General features: G+C 40.1%; 1 protein-coding gene across 7 annotated transcripts; it reads right to left on the minus strand.

The window, feature by feature from the left end:
- Positions 1-2,623: 2,623 nt before the first annotated feature.
- On the minus strand, positions 2,624-18,654 carry SMARCE1 (SWI/SNF related BAF chromatin remodeling complex subunit E1). 7 transcript variants are annotated; one of them, XM_075171637.1, is made up of 12 exons: positions 18,431-18,634; positions 17,243-17,293; positions 16,688-16,731; positions 15,089-15,177; positions 13,411-13,578; positions 11,074-11,154; positions 9,812-9,943; positions 8,109-8,280; positions 5,538-5,710; positions 4,436-4,537; positions 3,684-3,894; positions 2,624-2,866 (listed from the first exon to the last, which is right to left on the minus strand). In XM_075171637.1, the coding sequence occupies exons 4-12, from the start codon at positions 15,089-15,091 to the stop codon at positions 2,655-2,657; spliced, it is 1,254 nt and encodes a 417-aa protein (XP_075027738.1). In that variant the 5' UTR covers positions 15,092-15,177; positions 16,688-16,731; positions 17,243-17,293; positions 18,431-18,634; the 3' UTR covers positions 2,624-2,654. The 7 variants fall into 7 exon arrangements, with proteins under 7 accessions (XP_075027738.1, XP_075027741.1, XP_075027740.1 ...); XM_075171640.1 differs by having other exon boundaries at positions 13,474-13,578; positions 18,431-18,630; XM_075171639.1 differs by lacking the exon at positions 15,089-15,177 and having other exon boundaries at positions 13,474-13,578; positions 18,431-18,654.
- Positions 18,655-18,697: the final 43 nt, after the last annotated feature.

Raw genomic sequence — 18,697 nt, forward strand, 5'->3', positions numbered from 1 at the left:
TTTCCTCATAAGAGGGTTCTTTTTGTGTCCAAAGTAACAACTTTTTTCAAACACGTTAGTATCAGAACTCATACTTTTCCTTAAAAGATGCAGAAAATACAAGCCTTCCCACTTAGGTAGCTCATTGTGTGACAGTGCTCGTAAGAGGAAGGCTGCCATCAGTGATTTCTCTTTCTTCCTCATTTCCACTGCGTTTTGCAACAATCTTTTCAGCAGCAGTCACTGGCAGATAAGAGCGACGACATCTGCGGATTTGAGCAAGCTGTAACGCTGCCTGTAGGAATTGATGTGATTGTTCGCAGCTACGTTCCCCGTCAGCACCTGCACGGGCAGGTTCAGGTTTGCCCTGGGGAAAGGTGCAGTGCAGAGCCTGGCACACGTTTGTTTGGGGGGTTAGCCTTCAGTGAGGATACAAATTAGTTCTCTAGAATTACACTAAATTACGCTATTTCATAGAAGAACCAGCACATTCTAAGAACTGCAGCAGGCACTTGAACAAGGAACTTCCACTCGGCACCAACTGCCGAAAGGTTTACTTATCTTGGAGTACGAAATGAAGTTGTAAACTACGAGGCAGAGACTCTGAAGCAGCTATTTAATATGTATATGAGACAGTGCCTGATTTAATAACCGCTTCCAAGCAGAAGTAAAGGCCCAAATCAGCTCATGAAATCTTGTGAACTCGGGGATAATGCACAGCAGTTAATTGGCAGAAAAAATTGGCTTCAGATATTAAGTGTTTGGACCATAATTGCATCTACCTCTTTGTATCTTGCAAGTATGATACGTTCTGCAAATTCATATCTCTCAGCCCTTTAGGTAGGAAACTTTACTTGGTTTAAAGTGACATGAAAATTATTTCTGATAATTTGGAGGGAGGTGGTTAAAAGCTTACAGGCTTCACCAATACTTGTATTATTTCCTCTACAAATTCTCCCATGTATTGCTTTTGAAGTCAACAGCCATCATCAGAGATCCTTCTAGACATAGCCAGCATTTGAACAAAAGCCTAGACCAACTCAGGAATTTTTACTTTGGTTTTCGAAGTGCTTTTGCAGCATAACTTCCTGTATGTGGTATATTTCAGTAATTAATTCCTTGGTTTTGTTCTCCTCTGGGCTTAAGATGGAGAACGGCTGATGAAAGCCCTAAATCAAATACGAGCGTTACCTTAAAAGACAAGAACCAGGCCACTGTAAGTTTAAAAAAACCAAACATGTTGGATTTTATTATTTTTAGACCATTTAAAAAAAAGACCAAAAGGATTTTAAAAAACATTACCATCTGATATACCCACTATTCCGTAAAAACATACCAGTTAATTGAAGCATATGCATCATGTGTTCTCTTACAGTCATAAAGTCAAGGAACGGCTTGTATCTGTTGTTGCAATTAAGTGTATTTTTTTCTTCAGCAGGGCTTCTGCTTACATAGGGGGAAGCGTGGCATTTTCAGTACATTTGTAGAGTTCCCAGAGGTTTTGAAAGCTCACGGCAAGCAAAACTACTATTTTTTACCATTGGTGCCATATTCGTGATGCCTGCTCAGAGAACTTCTGTGTGTTTAAATGCTCTCCTGCTTTGTGCTTTGCCATATCTCTGGCTGAAGTCATACCAGGATATCTCAGTAGCAAATAAAGGAGTTAATTGGTAAAGAAAAGCAAAGACTGTTGTTGAAAAGAATCCTACATCACAGAAAAAACCCCTAAGATATGTCGTTCACTTCTAGAAGACTATACCGAGTCCTTTGGAAATGGATCTCCTGAAATGCTGCATGCAGAACATGAGCAAGTCTCCATCGCTGTAGAACAGCTACTCTATAAAAGACAACAACGATTACACCAAAAAAACCCTAAGACCAAGTCGTTCAGCCTTATTCAGGAGCACTACTCATGAGTACTGAAAGCTTTCTTTAAAAGCAAAGAACTGGGCAGCTGCAGCCCACGTCCTCGCTGGCAAGAACTGAAACAGCGGTGGTAACACACAGGGTTTTTTGGTTTTGTTAGATGAAGGAAGCTCATACCCAGTACAGGCATCACGTCTTTGCTTAACACTAACGTCAGCTTTAAGATGCTCCGTAGCTTTCTAGCCTCTCTAGAGAGCCAGTGCCATTAACCGCATTTCTCAGCTGTGCTGCTTCCTCAGCCTGCACGACCCCAGCGCCAGCTGCAAGCGTAACGCTGCGCTGACCAGATGCGCTGGGGCAGAGGTAGCCCTGCGGTACAGCCAGGCCCGGGGCTACGGCAGAGGCGGTGCACGTCTGCATCTCACTTCTGCCGCCGATGGAGAGGAAGGGCCTTCGAGAAAGACTGCATTTTCAGTGTGGTCATGTAACTAGAAGAAAGGGAGAAGGCCTGATTTCTAATATTAAAAACCAAAACTAATGCTATCTTTCTCGGGAACAAATCCCAAGCAATAGTATCTCTCCACGTTGTACAGCTGTGTTTAGACACATGAGGTTTTCTCTTCTGTCTGTTGTAAGATATCCTTTGCCTCTAAAGGCCCCTTTAGGTCGCTATGCTGATAACCTGACATTAAAACCCAGTATCCTTTGGAGACAAGTGATACAGGCAAGGAAGATACAAAAGCCGCGTAGCACATTTTGAAATCAAAACAGTACTTCATTAAAAAGAGACACATGAAATGAGTCAATATTTATTCTTTCTTCTCACTATCCTCGGCAATAGGGTCTGCGGGAGGCTCTTCAACTGTCGCGCTGTTGCTCTCTGAACCAGTGTTGCTGTCGCTGGTTCCCTCCTCTGCAGTGCTATCCACCCCTTCTTGGCCACTCTCCTTATCATCTGGGGTGGATGTTCCTTCTTCGCCATTCTGCTGGTTTTCTGTGCTCTCTTCTGGGTGGGGCTCTTCTGTAAGAAGAGATTTCTCGGTGTCATTTACATGCCAATACACTTGTTTAGGTTGTGCAATTAGAATTTAGGAAGAAACAGAACCTGTAATAAATCCGAGTATTCCATAGCAGTTATTTCTGTCACTTAGAACGTGCAGTAACGGGCACGGCTCTGAGAGACCTCTCAGTGCTTAGGATGTACACGGTCCTGCCACTCGGCGTCCTAAAAGTCACCTGCAGCTGCCTGACCTCAGAAGTCTAGCCACAAGAAAGCGACGTGTCTTGTTAAACCAGAAGCACTAGAACTCAGACTCCTTAGTCCCCTTTCCCTTACGCTCATGCTGTTACGGCAATGACTCACGAGATACTAGCCATTAAATACAGTATTGTCTAATGTCCCTCTACAGAATACAAGGAAGTCTGCAAATCAGCTTGTAAGAGCAGCATGGGAAGGAAGCGCTGTTCTGTCATCCTTGCTAGACACTGACACTGGGACAAGGAAACACTCAGTTGCTCCTAGCTCAGTGATGTCTAAAAGGTGAGTTAGGTTTAGACAGCATTTTTTTCCCTGGGGTACATTACACACAAAGCATTACATACAGCTTTGTGGTATCTTATCCTCTCCCTTTCTAAAAAGGGGCAATTTAATGAGGAGAAAGCAAACACCCGTGTTCACCAAGATGAAGTTAACTATTCTGAATGTTGTTCCTCTGAAGCCTTTCTTCCTACTAACAGCAGAAATTCAGGGCACTCCTCCTGGCTAAGCTGAGCCTCCACAGAGATACTTCAATGCTGATCCTTCGAGGATTCTGAAGCTGGTCTTCAAATGCAGTTACCTGTCTCCATGGGAGCACTCTCCTCTTCTTTCTTCTCCTCTATCTTGTTAGCTGCTTGTTCTTCCTCAGCTGCTATATTATTTTGACTGCGCTCGGCTTGCTCAGCTGCTTCTTTTTCCCTTTCCTCCTGCCTCTTGCGAGCCTGTTCCTCAGCTTGAGCAATTTCAGCTGCAATTTTTTCCATATCCACTTCCACCTTCAAACTGCATAACTAGCAATTAAAAAAGAAAGGAAAGCTCTTCTACTGCCTCAGTTACATTGAAAAACAAAACATCAGTAAAACCCAATTATGAGTTCAATATTTCTACATGCAGCATAATTCTTGATTTGACAAAGTTTGTATTAAAAGTTTCAGTAACTAGGGAGGGAGATACAAGCATATTAACAAAAAAAAGGGGGATAAATAAACAACCTAAACCTTGTTATTTGAATGCAGCCAAGGACAGAGCAGTATGTTCTCCACAGTGGCTTCAGGCCACCTTCCTTGAGCTGCTCTCTCGTGAACTCCGCCAGACAAGCCTGACGGCGCTTTTCGACTGTACTGGCTGAAAGTCGCCACTAAAGGTCACTGGAAGAGCATGAAATAATACAGACACTGCGTGCTTTCTAACGCCCACACTAGGACACTGCAGTCACCAGTCGTGTAATTACACATAATTGAATACAGAACTAAACAGAAGCAGGTAGAGCACTTGTACAAATGGGTAACTAGCAGATTCCTCAGAGTAAGTGAAGAAAAGTGAGAGCTGTACCCTTTTAAGCTCGTTGTTAAAGGATTCTGTGCTTTCCAAAAACTTCCTCTTCTTTTCCTGGTGACGCTCTTCAATTTGCAGAAGCTCAGCTTCTAGTTTACGCTGGAAATGACATAAATAGTAAGAACCTTACTATGCAGTCATCTGAAGAACTGGACAAAGTTTACAGCTACGTACAAAAATATTTAGACCAATATTTTAAAATATATCCATACGGTATATAAAAATCCTTATACCTTCCTTGATCTAATACCCAATAGCTAAAAAGTTCATATTGAAAAGTATGAACAATAAATGGGTCTACGCATTGGATTGGCTAGGCATATTGTCAGTGAAAAACAATATGTACTTCAGGTGAATCTTCCAGCATAAAATCTGTGCATTTTCTTTCATATTATACACCCCATAGGTATATATACACCCCCCCGCCATGAGTTACATTCTCTAATGCAGAAAGACCACAATTCAAAGGGAAGAAGGGACACCACCCCCCTCCAGCCCTCAAATCTTCTTTTGTTAATTAAAAAACACAACAAATCTCTCTCATTCTGGTCTCAGTTTTCTTCACCTCATGTACACTGACTATACTGGCAGGGTCCTTTTGTTAACATGCTTGTTCGGGAAATACAGGCATACGCCCAGTCAAAGCTAGGTGAAACATGCAAGTTTCACTAGATTTCCTTGTATGCATTTAACTTTCAATGAAAAATGTTACAATAGGGACGATTTACTGTAATAAAGAATCATTACAAACAAGATTATGAGTCATAAGCTGCCTAAGAGTCACAACTCTATCTGTACCTATTAAACAGAATACTTACACTACATACAGAAGGGTTATGTATAATAATGAAGAGCTATGGAATTAGCAAGATATCCTAAAGAACAAAATACAGTTTAACGTGATTCTCAATTACAAAACAGCACAGAAGGTGAAGTCTCACATCTTGCAACTCCCAAGAAAACCCAGAGATTAGCTATTCGAGTGTACAGAACATTGACACCCAGCAAGAATAGTCATGTAGATGATCAAATGACCCGAGACTTGGAGTACAGCCCAACACCATTATGTTTTAGCTGCCTTCACATCATTTATCTTTACCTGATGAACCATTAAAGATTGAACCTGGCGTTTAAGAACTTGCATTCTAGCTGTAGTGACAACAGAGCGGACATCGGGCACCACACTTTCACTCAGTATTTCACTGATGAGACGATGGTTTCTCTGGAAACGAGCTGTGGCTGTGTGCTTCATAGAAAATCCATCGTCATAATCTGAAACAAAAGTTTTAAGTGCAACTGCTTTAATTCCACAAAATGAGGACCAAGTCCAATGACACTGTACCCACATTACCACTAATTAAAAGCATTGCCCACATGTCTGAAACTTGGATTGACCTAGTTATTTACTGTGTTGCTTTCCACATTTTCAGAATAAGAGGGACTATTAATACACCGAATAAAAAACCTATTCCTGATTTATCATGTTACCAGAACAATACCCAGTCCAAAATACCAACAGGAGTGACTCCTCTATAAATAAGCTTTGCAGCACAGATCAAAAAGACTTATTTTTTGAAACACTGAGGAATGAAAGCATGAAGCAGTGATACATGTTTACTCATCACTGAAAACTCACAGCAATGTAATAAAGTTTGGGGTTTTTTTTAAGTAAATGCAGTTCTCTAAAGAAGAGTTACTGAAAAAAATACACTTCAGGAGAAAAAGTACACAAGCACATAGGTCAAGCTTATAAGGAGAAAAGCTTCTTGCAGAGAAAAGAAATTAAAGGAAGCCCAACAGGAACTAAACTGTCTTGTCTGACACGCGTCTAGAGGATTAACTAAGATCTAAGAATATTTCAGGTCAAGGATTTTTTTTTCTCTCCAACCAAATTAAAAGAGCTTCCAATTTATGGCAAGATACTGAACTTTGACAATTTTAATCTAGTTACAGAATTTAACATGAACTACAGCACTATAGATTGTACTAGCTACTCATTTTAAAAGTAAAATTCAGTTTGATGCTACAAAGCAGAACAAAATAACCCGTTTTCCTGTATCTAGCGGCACTCAAAAGCTTCCAGTCCATGGAAGACATAAGTCTTCCTATACTGTGACTTTCTGTATTTCTTCAAGGAAAGCAGGCAAAGCCCTTAACATAACAAAAATCCAACCACAGTCTGCAGTTTTGGTATCGAGAACCTATCTACAAAATAGACGCAAAAAAATTCAAGTCAAACTAATTAGAATTTAAAGCACAGTAATTAAATACCATTAAGTATTGGTGAGGAAACAGAAGAAAATTCTGTGAGTATAATTCATATTTAGTTGAGTATTAAAATGTTAAGCAACAAGTATGAATTATCTTCCAGAATGATGTCATGTAGAAGAGTCCAGAAGTTGAATACATCAAGTTTTCCTAATGGAGATTACTCTCCAACTATTGACAGAAGTCTTAAAGAGAATCCTAACATATCATGCCAGAAAATATTACCAAAGAAGATAACTAGTTTAATGAAAGTTTCCGTCTGCTTTATTTCAAAGTGTTATGTTCAATTTCTCATGGAGGCATCTGATTAAATGAAGTGAACAGAGAAAAACAGTGGGAAGACTACAGATTGGCAAGAGACAAAGTACTAAGCAAACTGGTCTCCTTAAAGTTGTGCCTTTGTCCTCTTAGTAAGATCCCTTTTATGCTAAAAGTTCTTGATCCTAGTGACATGCAAGATCAGACAGAAGCAACATTTCTGTCACAGAAAATAACTTGCTGTTTTGTCCCAGATGTAAACAGATGCCGCTGGGGGCCTAGTGCAGCTGCTTCTGGCCGAGTTCACCTGGCCCAGGTGGCACAGCACAGAATTTGCAGTCCCAAAATGCCAGCTCCTGAAACACTAAATGTATTTATATAAATTTTGCAGTTACCTCACACTGGGGAAAGTGCTGTTTGTCATAAGCTTTATCTCAAGGGCGTACTTTTACAAGGGGGAAGAAATAAAAAAGGGTGTAACTGACTGAGTACATTTTTCACCCTCAGGTTTCAACAAGTATTCGGTCATGAATTTAAAAGCAGATATTAGGTGTATCAGTCTGAGTTTTCCCACTGGGTGGGGTGCATTTCCTTGCAGTCAAATAAACTTTCAGAATTTTCTCATCAACTTGTCAACAGCAAGGGGAACTTACTTTCTAAACAATCTCAAATGACAATTGTTGAACACATTGAAAGTTCAGGTGCTCCTCATCATACCAGAACTCTGCCTGTCAGAATGATGTGCTTCTGGTAATAAAGCACAAAATTCCATTCAAGCTGGATTAAAACAGGCACCTAAGCCTTTTATAATGCATATGTTAAAGCCGGTACAGAGCTTTAAGCAGACTTATTTGTTTTGAACTGTAAGCATTACTTCACACATAATTAAGGGTTGAACTAACTTTTGCCACTGGCTTGCCACCTTAGTTTTTGGAAACAAGACAGTGTCAGCTGTTAGCTGTATGAAATAAAATGTGATAATGAAAATCAGTATTAAAGGTACCAAAATAGAAAGGAAGTCATGTAAAGCATTGTGAAAGTTGTACACTGGTAGTTCTCCGTATCTGGCGTCTGCTTCTCTATGCTGTTGGTCCTGTAATGAGACTGTCTCACTGGACGTGCACACAAATTCCTTTCTGCTTACCATCTGGATCTTCTGCTGGCTGGATGCTCATGTAAGGTTCACCTTTCTCCATGCGTGACTGCCTTTGTCGGCTTTCTTCTTCTAACGCAGCCTCCGCACGACTTTTTGCGTTGATGTAGGCAAGGTATGCAGGAGAGTTATGGTAGGCCTTCATGGACTCATTGTACTCTATCTGAAATGTGACCGATATTGTTTGATTGCACCAGTGGACGATTTCAGACTTGATGTAACTGCAGTCTGATAACTCAAATTGTAGTTAAACAGACAAAGCTATTTTGAATCATCTGGCTGATACACAAATGACCATATTATCTCAGTCTTTCTTTTTACAAATTAGAAGTTCTTCCATAGTCATTCATGTTTTAAAAACACTAGCTGGGCTTTTAGGTAATACCCAAGAAGTCTTACGAGCGTTTTGTTTTTTGAGATTTAAAAATCAAACACCTCAGAACAAGGCATTTGTGATCAGACGAACTCTGATAAGATAAAAAAAAAAGAGTTAAAATATTCTCAATAATTCTTTGGAGTGCTAACTAGATTTTTGATTCTGATTTCTTCTCTTTCCTTATTGCAGTATGTCATGAACCAGTTTTCAAAACAACTTATTTTTTCCGTTCTTTGATCCATCCCTGCACTGGGATGATACAGAATGCTGCAGCCAGACTACTGTCTCCTCCTGGTAGCAGGACTGCATCACTATTTTCACCTTCTTTGAAGTATTTTTCCCTTTGAATTGCTTTCTTCAATCTCACTTTTAAAATTTGCCAAGTCTAGATTTTGTACAGTGATTTGAGATATTTCCAATGAAAAATGAGATATAATCTACAATATTGTTAAAAGTACCTAAACGTCTTGTTTTATGATTACGACTGGAATCCTTCTACCTAGGCACTGCAAAAATATGAACAAGATGGCCCCTGCCCCAAGGAGCTTACAATCTAAACATCATTACCAAGTTAAAAAATAGAATTCCTTCATTTTTTTTTTCCCCCCCAACTAAGAGCATCCAGCTTGGAATAAAAACAGCTTAGATTTGATCAGGTTATACACAGCCTCAGATGCCTACCAGGCTTAAGCACAACACAGCAGCTGGACAATTTTCCCTTTGTACCTTAAGGTCACAATAACACTCTTGTAAAGGTCCTCAACACTTACCAACCTAGTCACATGAGGTAGCTGTCATCTTTTGTCATGAAGATCAATAAAACCAAAACAAAACCACAAGAAAACCCTAAAAGTGGTAGCGTTTTTCTATCAAGAAACAAAACTCTATGCCATAGCGTGGAGTTACACCAGATTACACCATGAAAACCAAACCCTGCGTGACTGGAAGTCTTTTATGAACACATTCATGACAGTAACAGTAGCTGCAGAGCACCAGTTTTGAAAGAGGATTTTGGTGTTGAGACAATCTTTTCAATACTGATGTTGTACAATCAAATCCATTCATTAAAAGTTAAAATCGACACTCAATTATAAATACTTCATTTTGAATTAGGTCTAAAAACTGACCAGTCACAGTTGATGTACAGTTATTTAAAAAAAAATCTAAAAGACGTGTCAGGACATACTTCCATTTAAGTTACATACAGGGGTCTCGTGAATGCCTCATACACCACTGCATGGGTAAGATGAATTTTTCTTCTCAGACCAGTTCCTAGAAGAATCAGCTGTAATAAACATCCCAGATTTCTTCCATTTACCTTTTCAGCTTCATATTCATTCAAATACTCTTGCTTCTCTTCATCAGTGAGATCTCGCCACATTCCTCCAATAATCTTGCCAATTTCCCATAACTTCAAATCAGGATTGGACGCCTTCACTTGGTCCCAGACCTTAACAGAAACAGCTGGAGCTTTACTAATGATATCTAAATACTTCCAAATTAAACATTTTATATTGTCATCTCAGTGTTCTTTCTGGAATCACCATGAAAAACAGGATTAACTTAGGAATGAGTCTGGCTAAACTATCTCGATTATTTTCTGGGGCAGGAAGTCAGTAGGAAGCCATCTACTGAAACAGGCAATTGCTGAAATGGCTTTGGTTTCATGAGAATATTGCCTTTAACCCTCTTAATTCTCTTCTTAAATGCACATCGCTGCATCTCTGGGAAAAAAAAATGCTACTGAGTAAACACATCCAGCAGTAGATTATGATAAAGAGCACTGAGCTTTTCAGATCAGAATGTAACATTTCAAAATATTTTTCAGTCTTGCTGATCAATTTGAGTTCCAACAAGTTCTGACTCCACCAAAAAAGTTTCTAACTTTATAGGGAAGAAAAAAAAAAAAAAAAAGGAGAGAGCTGCCAGTGTTATTTCTTGCTGCGCCACTTGACTTTTTTTTTTGTTGATGGTTTTTTGCCTAAGACAGACATGCTGGTAAAGATACTTTACCAGAAGTGGAAGAAATTCCTTCTGGCTCACCCGCTTCAGACAGGCTCACATGCCCTCCCCATGCCCCATCAGATTTCAGACTCCACAAGAGTCTCTCTCCTACTTTCTGTCAAACAGTTCATAGAATAGCGAAGTAAACGTTGCCACAGGCTAGGTTGGTGAAGGAGAACATGCAAAGTCCACTCATTGCTACTCTTCAGTCCAGCTACAGCACTGTACCAAGCCCAGTATACCGCAAGGAATACTTCCTTTATATAAAAAAGTTCTGTCAGTAAGTCACAGGCACTTCTGAATGTGGCAGGGTGGATCCTTGTCAGCAGAGACAGTGGTAGTAATTATCATTTTAGAGAAAACTTTTCCCCCCAGAAATTGGCAACTGTGTGAACAGACTACTGCTGCCTTTATTCTGAAGGGCAATGCATCTGTACTTTATAATTCCCTTAAAAGAATGTGCAGGCTGTTAGAAGTAAAAGTTTAGAAGCTGAAACTAAGATAATAGCAATTAATTGTTAGCACATACGAACACTAACTTTTATTATTGTTACTTGTTTGACACTGTATACCCACCTTCCGGCTGTACCTCATGTAGGGCATCAGGGGCTTGTCTGGGGGTTTGGGGGGCTTTGGAATGGTAATACCAGAGGAAGCCTATAAAAGAACCGAATAAATCCATTTGTTAATGCGATCACTGGACAGTTTCCATATACACTAGTTTTGGAAAACACTCGTTCTTGTGCAGTTAACACGAACAAACTACACCCCCCTACAGCCTCCCCGCCAAGAGAAACAAGCAACATCAGCAAAGAAATCACCCAAACTGTGCACAGGTACTAACTACAGCTGGTCCTCACAGTAATATTTTTCCAATTTAAGTTTGTCCTTTTATCTGTGAATTTACAGAGTAGTAACTAGCCAAATTTTCAAAAGGGCTCCATATTCTTAAAACTGAAACACACAGCTTAGAAATTTACATGGAAACACCAATCCCAGCAGGTTGCTTTTCTCACTTCTGATGAGCAATTTATTGTACCTGTTTTGACAAATTTACTGTGGCTACTGTACAAGTGAAAAAAGGAGAAAGTTTAAGATCAGGAAGTTAAAGACGTATTTTCATTTTCAAATCATTTTAGCAATATATTTGTCTGCAAAATATGTCAGTGGTAATTCGGAGCCAATTAAACTACTCATTGTAAAAAGAAAAACAACCCTATGCAACTGATCTGCCAATGTGTGCATTATTTGTATCCAAGCTGTACTTAATTGTCCAAATTAGCCTGCAATATCCTTCTGCGCTCTTATCTTCCTTTAGGTTTGTACAATGTCGAGCACGTTGCTCGCACTAAACAAAGGACGCTGAGCACTAACTGTTGCTGATTGAAAGTTGCTGCATCCCCCTCAACCTACAAAACACCTGACAGGGTTTTCTCTCAAAATAGTGCAGTAACATCACAGTCCCTGTCAACTGCTGGTTCTGAAAACCTCCACTCTTCAAGCACTTACACATGCATTATATTAAGTGGGAGCATTTTCACAGAAATATAAAGCAGTTTCAGTATCTTTCAGGACTATGGCCATAGATAAGCAAATACTTGGATTTGGCCAAGAAGGCTCATGTTCAGTATTCAGCTTTCAAATTTTTCCTCGATATTTTTTGTTTTGCTGAATTTATGGAGCTCTGTGAAACAATGCATACAGAATTGTGTATAGATATAAATAATGTACATGAGGTATATGCATTACCAAAATGTATACATATATACACATACAGATGGATTTGAAAAACATTAACGGAAATTGTTTAATGCTTTTAAATTAACAGGAATTTAAAGACACCATACATATATTGATATATGCATGGCAAAGAAGGCTGTATATGCTTATGACATACAGAAACAATGAAAGTTCTTGGACAAAACCTAACTTATTCTTGTATAAGGAAAAAAGTATATGTTCAGACAGTACGTTCAGTCAAGTTCCAGCTTGTATGGAGGTCTTTTCTGTAAACGTTTTAACAAACCAGAGGAACTTCATATATGACGTTTGAAAGAAGGTTTACATAAGAGAGGCATAAAAAGAGTACACTTCATTAAAAGCACCATGATTGTTCCTTGAGAAATCTTTGTATCACGTTCCAAACTAATCAGATGTTTTGAGATAGAAAGTTTTACACAAAAAACCTTAGTTATGAGAATTACAGAAACTTAAAAAAAAATATCAGGGATTTACTCTATTTCTGTTGTGTTACTTATGAAAATGTTACACTCCCACAGACTATTTTTGTTTCCTAACTGCATCCAATGCTCAGGACTTTATCTGTATTTGAAAGAAGCTGTCACTTCTCCCATCACTTGACTCCATTTCACTTTGTTTAATCCACGAAAAATGAATGTAACATCCATTTTCCACACTGACAAGTACGTAAGATCTGAAAGGATTCTATTTTATTATTGTCACACTTTTGTTGAAAAAATCATTTCTGGACTTGGGACTTTGCAGTTACTACCAGAATAAGGCTGGAAAGAAAAATAAAGGCTTGCATCTCTTGCATGGCTCAATAGTATGATGCAACTACTATCAACGATCTCCAGTTTGCAAAATGTTCTTCCTTATTTTTGTGCCAATAAACCTCAATAAAACAAGCAGTTCCCTCCCTCCAAGAATTTGCATCCATGCTATAGAACTTTTCCCTAAGCATGCAGTGGTCACTGAAGACCACAAAGTCTGTCTTTTTGGAGTTCTGCATCATACACAATTACCACATTTTTTCTCTGTTGAGTAGAAGTCCATTTTCCTGCAAAAGGTTTCAGAGTGAAAGGGAAGGGGTAGGGGTGGGGAGTAAGAATCAGAAGTAATTTTTTGTTTTTATAAAGAAGGGGCAGCAGCCAAGATTCAGAAGAACCTAACTCTAAAGCCATTTCTGGTCAATTCCTGTTGTTTGCCGGATGATGTAATAGTTGATTCTCCTACCGTGACCCGGCTGTTGGTGCCCGGGTTCCCTCCCAGCCTGTAGTTGTTGTAGGCCAGATGGCTGTATGGATTGTATCCCACAAACCCTGGTGTGCTGGGCATTTGCTGATGGAAACAAATGAGACAAAAACACGAATGAGAAATGAGCTCAAACGAGGAAAACACAGAAATGAAAATGAACTGCATATGGCATGCAAAAGCAACCAGAATTTAAACAAGCAAATGAGGTGTAGCAGTTGATATCTTCTCAATGCACACAACTTACTCCAGTATAAACCTATTAAGGAAACAGGATTTTTAAGCAAATGTGTCACTACAAATTCCTGTCTGAAGTTGGTGATTTTATTTCTAATAAGAGTGTAACTCATTTAAAAAGTATTCTATAAATCCAGCTCATGGCTAATAAAATTTTCCAACATAAGCCACCAAGTAATTCAGGAAGGCTCATATCCGAAGGGTTAAGCTTACAAGGCAACACAGCACACAGTGATCGGGCAGAAATCCCCAGTATCAACATTTATTATACCAATGAAAATCCCTGTCTGCTCTTCTTCCCATCCTTCTGCCTTTCCAACAAATATACTGTCAATAAATAGGAAAAGAAAAAAAAAAAATCTCTCAAAGCACCATCTGTGCACCACTACCAGTATCTGAAGACTTTCCTGGTGGTTTGCAAAATTTAAATATTTGGGGAACTGGGATTAGAAAGCTGGGAGAGAAGACAATTCACAGAGACATCCTTCTGTTATGAGGTAGGCTGCAGACCGACAGGGTTGAGGAACCACTGCAATAAAATCTAAAGGTTAGAAACTACAAACTAGTCTTAACAGATCACTGAATCCAAGACAATTTCAGAAGTTAATCAACACATCTTCATTCATTCTTGAAAGTGGATTAATTCATTCTCACCTCAGTAATGTAGAGAAGAATCCAATTTCTTTACAATCCCTTCTTACCTATCATCTACATACAATCAAGTATCAGAAGGTTCACTGTAATCCCCTCCTCACATAAATCTCTCCTGCCTTTTTCCATTATCCCCCACTTCCCAATGAAAATTTGTTGGGAAAAAAATGGATCAACTATTCAGTAGTAATTGTGATCAAATCCTGACTGTGGTGGTCCTATTGTTCCATTAGGATTCATGATATCCTGTAGTGTTTCTAGATATTTAGGTGTCATCCGCACAGTGTCCCACTCTTCAGTAGCACTTTGGCCGTAATAAGAAACACATATTCCAATAGTCTTTTAAAATGATTTGCTGACTGGACCCATTCTAGATTATAGTTACAAAAATTCTACAAATAGGTTCAGGACTCCAAGAACCAAGGTATGACAAATACAAACACTGAACAAAAATAACTTATAAGCTAAACTACATTGACTTTTGAAATCTTCAAGTATATGTAGACACACTGTAGTTAGTTTATTTCTAAACATACGAATACAGAGTAAAATTATCCTTTAACAGTCAGCCTTCAAATATATATTTTATTGCCAAACTTTCTAAACTCAGTCACAGCAGTTCACATTTACTCAATCTGTATGCCTGTGATCATGACACACACATTCACTATTTAATAAGACACCATTTTACTAAAGTTTTCTGTATTACCATAACAACAGGTTTTGAATATGTTGAACTACACCTCTTCAATAAAATCAGATGACAATTGTTATCTCCGTCTGCTTAATTCTTTATTTCTGCAAGACAGGATTTAAATGTTACAAGGGAACTACCTTGCATTACACGGAGAATTGTTACTTCAGCTATAATACTGTAGTTATGAGAGCTACTGGTATTTTGTTGACTGTAGTAACTGGAACTGGCTGTGGAAGAACAAGGTTACTTGTCTACTTTTATGACTTGCATTAACAGAGCACAGACCATCGTCTCAAGGACTGTACAAAATATAATACAGAAGATGCTGGAAAGACAGGTAATGCATGTCACTAGTTGACATTTGTTTCATGCACCCTTCTGAAGACTTCTAACTTGACTAAAGAACGTACCACATCAATATACACCGTTTAACAACATCTGTATCCATGCTACATCCCAAAGGAATCACACGTATATGCACAGCTCTCGATGCAAGAATCCAGTTGTAAAGAGTGGATGCCATCATGTTCCTTCTAATACTGGCACAGATCTATTAAGTTGTGTGCAAAATGAAAACTCTGAGCAAACTATGCAAATAAAGTTTTATTTATGTAAATTTTTAAGAACATAACTTATATTTATACATTATGTCATTTTCAAGCCTCTTTAAATGTAAAGTATGGCACAACAAATTTGAAGGATCACATTTCATCTAAATCCCATCCTGCAGTTTTCATCCCAGATGCAGAGATCGGGGACATTCTACTGGATAACAGTTTTCAAATTTTCTTTGGTAAAAAAATTTCACTATAGCATCTTTGCTCATTCTTCTGTACAAAAGATTTGTATTTTCTCATGTGAATACATTACTCCTAAAATGCAAGTTATTTAGAAATGTAAACGCTACAGAAGAGGTGCATTTGCTTTCAAATGCTTTCCTGACCACAGCACACTGGTATTCCAGTACCTTGTTATCCATGCATGAATGCAGCTGGACACGATTCAAAGCTACTGTTCATGTCTTCCTAAGTGTCCCTAAGTGTCATTCCGTACCATTTTACTAGAAAGTAAAATATTTATCGTGCCATTGACTTCAAGCTATCAGTGTTTTCAAGAAATTTCAATAAGACTGTCATCATGAGTGTTTCATTATTCCGACCCCATATAACAGAATTTTGCATACTCCTCCATTCCACTGAGCATCAACCAGGTACAACAGAAACATGAAAAAATACACTGTTTGCCCATGATTTGGGCACAAGCTGAGTGGCAAGTTTTATAATTAAATATATTTATTTGTTTGTTCTTCAATATTCCAGTGTACTGTTGCAACCCACTGTGAATATAATTGTAGACCAACTGACTGCTTACAGAAAATTAAGTATCTGCAGGATCTAGCCTTAAAGGTGAAACAATTTTATTCAGCTTCTCTTTCACAAACTGCTTAAAAAAAAAGAGAGATTAATTTAAACAATGCATATCATATTAATAATGAAATACAACTAGTTTGTGTTTCCAGGAAGGTGATACAACTCCATAATTATTGCTCTGGTAAGTTATTACAGGTTGTATTACCAGATCTGTGTTAATGAGAAAAATCACTATACTTACGGTTGCAGGAGCTGGGGTAGGAGGTGGGGCATAAGATGGCCTTTCTGTTAAGATATAAACGTAAGCAAATTTTTTTTTCCTGAAAATTTGAATTAATTCTTTAGAAGGCATCTGCTGTGCCAAACATTTTTAAGCGATTTACAAAAACAAGACAGAAATCCTACTCTCAAAGACTTTGCATTTTGCCACTGATGAGTGTAAAGCAAAGGACAGAAGAGAAAGAAAGAAAAAAGATTAAGATCACACCATTGCTATATTGCTAGCCTTTTATTTAGGCATAAGACTGAAGAATATGAAAACCATTTATATGCACCTCAATTAAAAAGAGAGTAAGCAAAAATGCAGTGAAACAGGATTTAGGAGAAGCTGTGATATCTGATTTTTCTATGAAAACAATATGCCAGAAATCAGCCACAGCAAGATTTAAGGCCAAGAGTTTGGTCAGAAATGACTATACCTCATATCATTCCTTTTAATGCAAGGAATCTCACAAACAGGTTCTGCTGAACCAGATCTTTAATTCATCAAGTTAAAGGAAGAAAAATCTGAACTTACTTGACATTTTGATAGGCAAATTTTCAGCCACCTGACATTATATTTGTATTTCTGAAAGACAAAAGAATGTAATGCTATTAAATATTATGCCTTTGCTTCCCCAGATCTTTGAAACTTCAATTATTGTAGCTACCATTAATTACCAAAAAGTTTGCCAATTTTGAAATAAAGACAAAAAAGTTTCTAAAAACTAAGGTGTTCTCTCCTTGAAAAATGAATTTACTTTCCAAGGAATCTGGCCTTAAATAGCTGTGAAATAACACTCAGGTTTACATCATCTTCATATTAAAGGTTTTAAGTATATGTATTTTTTCTTTTAAGAAATAAAAAGAATATAGCCCACTATTTTACACTGACTGTTTCAGAAAACTGGTACGGAGGTATAAATGACCAAATTAAATAGTGTCTTCTTTACAGGTACAAAAGTAACCACCACGCCAGCAGCACTGCCGTAGGCCATGGGATGTCAGCACATTTAACCTTTTAGCAAAAGGCCCGTCGTTATGTACGGAAAATGCGCTATAACAGAGCAGTATTTTTTTCGGCCCTTCTCTTCAATTAACTGCTCCGAAGTCTCGGCAGAAGCCGGCCCTCCTTTTGAAAGTCCCGATCAGCGACGCGCTGAGCTCCGGGCGCACACAGTTCCTCAACATGGTTGAGCTCCCGAAGTTCGCGAGGGGCTCGACCGGGAGCACGCCCGGAGGCGGCCCCGGGGGTGGCAGAGCTGCAGCAAGGGCAGCTCCGGCATCGCTCTTCCCCCCACGCCTTCGCGAGGAAATCGATGCCGGCCGCGGGGGGTCCCTCGGCCCCACCGAGCCCCCTCCCCGTGCTGCACGGCGGGGGCCGGGCGCTCCCGAGGCCGGGAAACGCCGGTGTTCTCGCGCGGAAGGCCGCGCACCGCGACCCGGCAGCCGCTGCAGCTCCGAGCCGGCTGCTGGAGAACCCCCACCCCTCCTCGTGCGCGGCAGCCCCTCGCCCTGCCGTGACCGCCTGTGGAGGGCGTAGCCCCCCTCCGCCCCGGCGGCCGCTAACGGGGAGGGGGCCGGGGCCGAGGCCGAGGCCTGCCCCCTCGCTCCCCTCCATCCAGCTAGGCTGCTCCCCGGGCCGCAGCGTGCCCCTCGCCCTGCCCGCCCCGCAGCTGTCGGGCCGGGCGGGCCGCCCCGAGCGGGCGCCGCCGCCCCGACTCACCCGCTCTGGCGCCGGCCGCGCTCCCTTTGTTCCCCACCAGGCCGGGGCGGCGGCGAGGATGGCGCCTGCGCGCTCTGCTCCGCACTTTCGACACGCCACCTCCGCCCTCCTCCAGCCTGCCGGCGGCTGGTCTGGTTTTTAAGGGGGAGGCGATTTGCCTGCCCTGCTCGCCCCGGAGCCCCCCCGCCGGGCCGAGGGAACCCCTCAGGGAACGGCGGTAGGCCGGAAGGGGTTGTGGCGAATCTGCGGAACCCAGAGGGCAAAGGC

Source organism: Calonectris borealis, chromosome 22 (genome assembly GCF_964195595.1).
Source record: "Calonectris borealis chromosome 22, bCalBor7.hap1.2, whole genome shotgun sequence".
Lineage (NCBI taxonomy): Eukaryota > Metazoa > Chordata > Aves > Procellariiformes > Procellariidae > Calonectris > Calonectris borealis.

Excerpts from the sequence above, each read along its gene's own strand:
- SMARCE1 (XM_075171636.1), bottom strand. Across the intron at positions 9,944-11,073 it reads ACATGAGGTACAGCCGGAAG|GTCTGGGACCAAGTGAAGGC; the intron begins GTGGGTATACAG and ends GTTTCTGTTAAG. Across the intron at positions 8,281-9,811 it reads ATGAATATGAAGCTGAAAAG|ATAGAGTACAATGAGTCCAT; the intron begins GTAAATGGAAGA and ends GTCACATTTCAG.